Source organism: Helianthus annuus, chromosome 14, assembly GCF_002127325.2.
Source record: "Helianthus annuus cultivar XRQ/B chromosome 14, HanXRQr2.0-SUNRISE, whole genome shotgun sequence".
Lineage (NCBI taxonomy): Eukaryota > Viridiplantae > Streptophyta > Magnoliopsida > Asterales > Asteraceae > Helianthus > Helianthus annuus.
Genome location: NC_035446.2, coordinates 170,299,402 through 170,307,857, shown reverse-complemented (window position 1 = coordinate 170,307,857; position 8,456 = coordinate 170,299,402). Strand labels below are relative to the sequence as shown.

Below are 8,456 nucleotides of genomic sequence, written 5' to 3'. Positions count from 1 at the left end.
ATTTCTCCTTGTCATGAACTAAATAGAGGAAAATTACCAAACATGGAAGCTTGTTAAAAGAAAAAAAGTTTCAAGGATAGTTTATTAAATTCATCAGTCAAAATCGGTTAGTTTTGTTAAGTAATTTTCAAGAATACCCACATCCCAACTCAAACTTAAAATAACAATGATAAATGTGATACAAAAATTAAGTGTACAAAACGAACAGTGGCTTATTGTCACGCCCTGCATAAATTCAGCTCAAATTTTCAGCATTCTAGAAGTTTCTGGGGCCATTAAGTCGCGTTTGGAGCTGCCCGGAAGGTTCCGGAACAACCCGTATTATTCCAGCAACGTGGGGATACTATAAGGACCAAAATGCAGCCAAGAAGGGTCTAGAAAATGCTGGAGAAAGCTGGTCAAAACAGCCCTAAAAATCTTCTACAAGAACCCTCTAGAATTCAACATAATATCATGATATTTAGTAACAAATATCTTAGATATTTAAGCATGCTATTTTGTAAGGAGTGTTCTAGATATAGAACACTCTAGAAGGTGATCTATGTAGTATAAATAGGGATCATGGGGGCTCATTTGAAGCACCCCATAGACTTTTAAACATCATCACTCTTGTAAGCTTTCTTTGTGTAATACAAAGCATTTCTCTTATATACTTGTGTTCAAGTATTACAAGCAACTTCCTTGCGATCCAATGTTCCATTTAGCAACTTTCATAACCAAAACCCAACGATACTAAGTCGGCTAGGCCTACTTAGACCATGTTCTAAGGCCGCACGCGAGTTGAAAGACTAACTCCGTGACAAGTGGTATCAGAGCAACGTTTCGATCCATCCAAGATGGCTGATGATAAGACTTAACTTACAACCATGGCTACTGGAGAAGAGACCCGTGGGCGCGATGACACTCGCAAAGGAGGAAGAAAGAATTGAGACATGTCCAAGGACTTGGTCGCAAGCTTAGACAAACGTGTGGAAGACATGCAGACATCCATAGCTGAATTCAAGTCACAGGTTGAAGAATTCAAGGCTGAAGTCGACATCTTCCAAACAAACACTAACGAGTCGGTGGAACAAGTAGGTGGAGATTTCGGCGAGTTAAGAGACGACATCAAACTTGCTATGCAAGTCATGCAAGTTGAGTTAAAAGAGATGTTTATGAAGGAGCTGGGGCAAGTACAAAGCAATATAGAGAGCAAGTTTGCTGAAACTTTCAATGAGTTGCAAATGGAGTTAAACATTTGCAAACAAGCACTAGCAAACCGAGGCGACACCATCATTTCTTCAAAGTCTGAAGTCCCAAAGCCATATCCGTTTGTTGGAAAACGGGAGGCGCGAGCCGTTGAAGACTTCATTTGGGAGATTGAGCAGTACTTTGAAGCTATAGACATCGTTGACGATGGCAAGAAAATCAAAACGGTGACCTTATACTTAAAGGAAACCGCGACTCTATGGTGGCGACGAAAGCACATGGAGATCGAAAAAGGTATGTGTACCATCAACACTTGGGCTGATTTTGTAAAAGAAATTAAAAAGCAATTTTATCCGGAAAATGCCGAACACGACGCAAAGATTCGTCTACGAAACCTTAGGCAAAAGGGTAACATCAAAGATTATATCAATGAATTCACTACCCTTGTGCTTGAGATTCCGGACTTGTCGCCCAAGGATGCTCTCATATACTTTGTCGACGGCTTGCAACAATGGGCCAAAACTGAACTTGAACGACGAAATGTTCAAGACTTTTCATCGGCAATCTCTGTTGCTGAAAACTTGCACGACGGTAATGAAAATCGTTCGACAAGATCAGCAGCTACAGAGACTGGCGATGTAAAAGGTGGGGGAGCAAAACCCACCAACCAAAATCAATACCGGAAGAATGATGACCGGGCATTAACATTATATAACAAAGGAAAAGCCGTAAACCAAGGGTGCTTCCTTTGCGATGGGCCTCATGATGCACGAGACTGCCCAAAGAAAGCCAGACTAACGGCCCTTATAAGGACCGACGATGATGAACCTGAGGAAACCGAAGAGGTGCGCCTAGGTGCAATGCAACTTCAAGTTTTAAATGCTATGACCGAAATGGAAGGAAAACCATTGGCGATGGCAAATAAAGCTAACCCTACAACAGTCGTGGGCAATTCAAATGGAAAAGGTCTTCGTTTCGTCAATCTAGAAATCAAAGGAGAAACCTTAGAAGCATTGGTCGATACCGGTGCTAGCCACAACTTTATGTCAACAAACGAGGCGAGAAGACTCGGCTTAATCCGAGACCATACATTGTCTTTGTTTCCGGCTTTCGATATGTTTGAGGACGACTGAGTATGTTGTCAGAACCTGTTATGGATTTTTTTTATCGTCTCTATCAGACATGTTCGGTTTCGCATTGAACTCGACCCAGATTTTTTTCTGTGTTAACCCACACTAGTTATTTGAGGAAACGAGCATACCTTACGGAGGTTTTTGAAAGCTTAAAAAGAATGCTTACTTTCTTTAACGATTACTCTATGGGCAAAGCAAGTCAAAGTTAGAGAAGTATTAGGTGACGACTCTTGGGCATTGCCAAGCTATTATCGATACAAAAGTGATTACAGGAAGCTTAAGAAAAGTGAGTTTTTTTGTTAGATAATCATTACAAAAATAAGAGATATGATTGATGAATTTATATGCACTTAACTGATACAAAAACTGACTTAATTTATTACAGGTATCTCTGATGACATTGATACATGCCTGCTCAAGATAAGAGACATGATTGAATTTGATCAACTGAATCGCTCAATCTACAATGAGGGGAGATATGAGATGCGGTCAGTTATGCAAGTGTTGAATAAGAAAAACCGTTACTTCTTTATGTTGATACTAAGGTATCATACAACGAAGAATAGCAAAGAATTTAGGTGGTTTTCGCGTATCAAGATATGACACGAGAGGATAAAGGAAGAAATTATGACTTCTGTCCAAAGCGAAGAAGACTGGCTGAGAAACTTACTTGCCGATGTGAGTACAAAAAATACATACTTCATGATATAAGAGAAGTAGCTTTTCAAAAAGGTACTGAGTTGTCCCAACGTAGAGAGTTGAAGTCTGAAATAGACAAGTTGGGAGTTCCTTTGATGTGTGAAACAAGTTAGATTCATAAGCAAGCTTGGAGCGAAAAGATCAATGCCCAACTAGAATCACAAAGAATTCAAAGTGAGGCTCAGTATTATATGGAAGTGGAAGTGATGCTGAAGGCAAGGGAGCTCAACAATAAGCTTAACGTGAACAACATACAAGGTTCGGGTTTGAGGCAAGAAGTTTTCAATCGAGTCGCGTGGGTAACTAATGAAATCCAGACCCTTTCCTTAAGGTGTTCAAAACTGAGGACGGAAAACCTAGTCATACTAGAGAATATTGTAGGCCTCATGCTTATTAACAAATAAACAACTTGTAAATCATTGTAAATAGTTTATATTTGTAATATTTATTTTAGATAATTCTCTAGTTCTAGAAGTCAAATATAGTTGTAAAACTCTTCTTTATTCTCCTATTATTGTTGTACATAGTGTGTTTAAATATTGATGAGATCAATTGAAAAGATTAAGTTTCCTTTTGCAATATAGTACGTCTCTTTAAGGTATCAGAGCCTGATTCATCTCCTACGAGATTTAGATCCATCTCTTTTGCATTGATCTCATCTACTGCAACATCCCGCCAAGCCTGGGATGCCCTAAAATCAAGCTATGCCAATACCTCTCCCTCTCGTATCGTCTCGCTCAAGTCCTGCCTTGCTAAAAATCCTAAAGGGTCGCGCTCCATCATGGAGTTTTTACACGATATGAAATCCATTTCGGACGACCTAGCCCTTGCCCAAAGTCCTGTTGCGGAAGAGGACTTAGTTGTTCATGGCATGAATCAGCTCGGCGACGAATATGCTAATTTTGTTGCTGCACTTAAAACCCGTGACACTACCATCACCTTCCCTGACTTATTCAACAAGCTCCTAGATCATGAACGCACTCTCAAAGACACCACTCTTGAACCGCTGATCACAACTGTCAACCAAACGCAACGCCAGTCTTCCCGTTCCTACAGTTGACCTTCAAATGACAATCGATTCAACCGACCCACTCAATCTACCCACTCACACAACAACCGCACCCCCTGGTCCTCCAGATCAGCCCCTCCCCCACTTCGTCTAAACCGAAACCAAGCCTCTTGTCAGTTCTGTAACATACCAGGTCATGAAACAAAGGACTGTCGCAAACTTAGTCGCTTTCTAAGGGAAAACAATGTTGCTGCTCATGGTACTTCATCGCCACCTGCTCCAGTTGTTAATGTACTGTCACCGCACGCCACTGCCATGCCTCCAGTTAACGTATAATACGGCTTAACGTACATCACGTACGCCAGATAATTACGCACGTTATAAATTCAAAAACCCAAATAATGCATGTTGAAAACATTAATCACACATGCTGAAAACATTAATCACGCACGTTATAGTGTAAAATCACACACGTTGTCGTAGGTGATGTACGTTAAGCCGTAATGTATTTTACACTTTATCTCTCTCTCTCTCTCTCTCTCTCTATATATATATATATAATTGTTATTTTTTCAAATATTAAAAAATTAACATATCTCTATCATCCTTCTCTTTCTATTAGAAGCCAATGTCCAATTCTCTTCCTAAAGCTTCTGGAACTATCTCTCTGCTTTTCTCAGTCTCTCTCTCTCTCTCTCTGTATTATCTAAAACTAATTAGGGGAAAACATCTCAGTGCTTGCATTCATACAATTTTCATGGTAATTTTGTTGCATTTCTATTTAAAATATGGGATTCATATGTATAGATATAGATTTAAAGGTTTAATCAAAGTCAAAAGTTTTTTTTTTAGTTTTTTTTTTGGTCAAAAATCACAACAAGGATAATATAACCAAATCTGATTTTTGTGAGGTTTAGTACTTAATATGATGAACGGATGTATGAATGAATATGAAATGTAATCAACGATGAACACAAAGATTTATACGAGGAAAAAGCCCTTGATCAACGAATGATCTCCGGCATAAACATGTGATGGAAACTACCGATCACCAAATATATAACAAAAAATAGCAATAGTTCTAGTACAACTTCGGAAGGTAACAAGCTCGATACAATGATCTGCTAAAGTGTGTGCGTTTTTCGAGAGAGTATCTCAGTGTACGGTTACTAGCTGTGTTTTTCGAGAGAGTATCATTACCCCCTTATAAAATTAGAAATATCCACTCAACTAACTATCCGCAATCCATGCAAGTTTCACACGTTCTTCCTTTACGGTCATGACTACTCTTGCACGTGCTAAAATTAGCATATTCCTCTGATATTCCAGCTTGACCAAGTCCTTTCTTCGTCCAAGACCTGCATGCAAATGTTAACCAAACAAGAGAACAATTGTTAGTAAGCGTATAAATAGATAAGGATCCTTGATCCTCAGACTCCCTACATTATCCTTAAGGATAAGTTATCCAGGTTAAGCCTCAGGATAAATGATCCAGACTCAATAGAATTTAGCCCCTAACAGTTTTTACATAGCAATACCATACTTATATTAAAATAAAAAGCAATCGTTATTATGGTTATTTATAAATAATAATAACCCATAAAAAGTTATAAACATATAAAAAGATGGGGAAATATGCATACGACTTGCATGTGGTGTTAGAAACTAAACAATGAACACAATTCTCATTATACCCTTCCAGCTAGGAATGAGCATATTGTACCGAGTACTGGTACCATACAAACTGATACCGACCAAACAACTTTGGTACCAGTAAAGGTCTTTGTTTTTACTCATTTCAGTATCGGTACTTAGTGGTATCAGTACCGATCAATTCGGTATTCCCACTATAAGTACCAATTTTGTATACGAAATGTGATTAGTTATTTTGGTATTGTGATGATGATATATAAGTATTCCAATTATTTGTAATCAAATTAATAATCTTGGGCATTCGAAACTAATATATGTGTTTGAACTTTAAACACGTCAAAATAGATTTTGCAACTGTAAATGAATATCGGCAAACTGTATTTGGAATTAAAATGAACACATTGAAGTTTACTCGATCTCTTAGTGCACAAGTAAATGAATATTCAAGTTTATATCAGTATTCTAATTTCAAATGTGCTTTTCATATTTCTAGCATTCTATTCAAACCGATCCCTACGTAAAACAAAAGAAAACACTGAAGTGGTACCGAAGCAGTAAGTAGTTAAAAACCAGTACTTTACATTTACTGAACCAACAATTTCGGTATGATAATTAGTAGGTGTTCTCGAATATTTTTGGGACTAGTACCGGTTTGGTATCGGAACAGTACCAATCACTATACATGGTAATAAGCGGTGTCTCTTGTGGGATAACAACATATTCTTCATACACCCCACTTTTCACGTAAATTGTATACCTTTTGCCCAATGCTGCTTGTCCCCTAGAGTTTACAGCTTCTTGAACTGTTGTAAAATTTCCCGAGCCATCTTTAGCCACCACCACGTTTGGCTGTACTGTTTCCAAACCCAAAAAATTGTATAACTCGTTGCCAAAGTTCAATTCGTGCAGCCCAGGAGGATTACCACCTTTGATAACAACACTAATAGCCAAAGAGTTGAGTAGTAGCTGTGTTAAATTGGTGGTTACTTTGGGTAACAAGTCGGTGGTTATGTTCTTCATCTCGAACCCTTTTTCACACTTGTTGATGTAGATTATACTAGCACTTATCCACGTGTGGATGTCATCTGGGTTGGGTTGGTGGGTATGGTCAAGGACTAGGGGTGTTCAAAAAAATCCGAATCCGAAACCGAATCCGAAATATCCGAAAACCCGTATCCGAAATATCCGAATTTTCGGATATCCGAAAATCGGATAATCCGAAAATTCGGATTCGGATAGTGATTTTGAGAATTTTCTGATAATCGGATTATCCGAAAATTTAATTTTTATTTTTTTTGGATATCCGAATATCCGAAAATATCCGAAGATCCGAAAAATATCCGAATTATCCGAAAAATATCCGAAATATCCGAAATATCCGAAAAATATCCGAAGTATCCGAAAAAATATCCAAAATTTATATTCGGATATCCGAAACTATCCGAAAAATCTGGTTCCAAATAATAAAAAATAATAAAAAAATAAAGTTAAATAAAAATTTGGATATTCGGATATCCGATTAGATATCCGAACCCGAATCCGAAATTTCGGATATCCGAAAATCGGATACCCGAAATTTCGGATTCGGGTTCGGATGTCAATATTTCACTATCCGAAATTTCGGATATCCGATTTTCGGATATCCGAAAACCGGATTATCCGATCTTGAACACCCCTATCAAGGACCATGTTCAGTGTGAACACGATCCCGTCAAAGAAATCAGCACAACTATGCCATAAGATTTTTTCTATACCGTTTGGGTTAGTACGAGCCTCAATCCCTTGGGTGCGTTTCAGGACCACGCGTGCTTCGTCTATAGCCGTGTTTACAGTTATGTCTAGGAACTGGTTTATAGATACGTTCGCAGTGGAAGGGCTACTCTCGGCAACGTAGCGAGTGCATGTTTGGTGGTATGGGGTTTGACTGCACCACCAGTGTTTATGCTGGTGGTGGTGGTTTTGGATGAGCAAGAGAAGGTGAATGTTATGATAAAGTATATGAAGAAACTAGCCTTCATAGTTTTAGGTGTGTTCGGATTTTTTCATATGTGTATTGCATTGAAATGCTACTTATATGATACTTAACATGTGTAATTAATTTATTAATGACAAATGACTTTAAGTACTACTTATCCTATTCTATTTCTCGCACGTATAATTAATTTAATAATGACAAATGACTTTTAAGTATTACTCCCTCCGTCCCATTAAAAGTGTCCTATTTTGAATTTTCAAAGTCTTTATTTGTAAACTTTGACCTTAAATAATTTTGTTTGTGTTAGATAATACTTGATCAAAAGTTATATGATTTGAGTGTGTTTTACAAGTGTTTTTATCGGGTTAATTTTCAATAAGTTTTATATAACACAAAAAATATATAATTAAAGTCAAAGTTTATAAATAAGGACTTTGAAAATTCAAAATAAGACCCATTTAATGGGACGGAGGGAGTATGTATCTTATTCTATTTCTCGGATAAGCATATACATTATATGATTTTATGCACACAGTTTTGTACTAAACTAAATGCAATACTTCCGGGTGAAGATTAAATGAAAACCAAAAATATTGATTAATTTTATTATTATCCTCAACCGAAGCCGAAACCAAAGTCATTGGTTAGTTTATTTACTACTAGAAAATTGTCGAGTTTGTGACAACAAATTTGTAGCAAATTTGTCTGAAATTGGCCTTACTCACAAATTTCCTACGAAAAAATTCGTAGAAAATAAACTTGTGGGTAACCGAGTTAGCTACAAAAATACGACAAAATC

The 8,456-nt window shown here is 37.5% G+C and overlaps 1 protein-coding gene across 1 annotated transcript; it reads left to right on the top strand.

The window, feature by feature from the left end:
- The first annotated feature begins 607 nt into the window (after positions 1-607).
- Positions 608-3,556, top strand: LOC110906293. Its single transcript, XM_022151466.2, has 2 exons — positions 608-2,607; positions 2,707-3,556. The coding sequence occupies exon 1, from the start codon at positions 933-935 to the stop codon at positions 2,319-2,321; it is 1,389 nt and encodes a 462-aa protein (XP_022007158.1). The 5' UTR covers positions 608-932; the 3' UTR covers positions 2,322-2,607; positions 2,707-3,556.
- Positions 3,557-8,456: the final 4,900 nt, after the last annotated feature.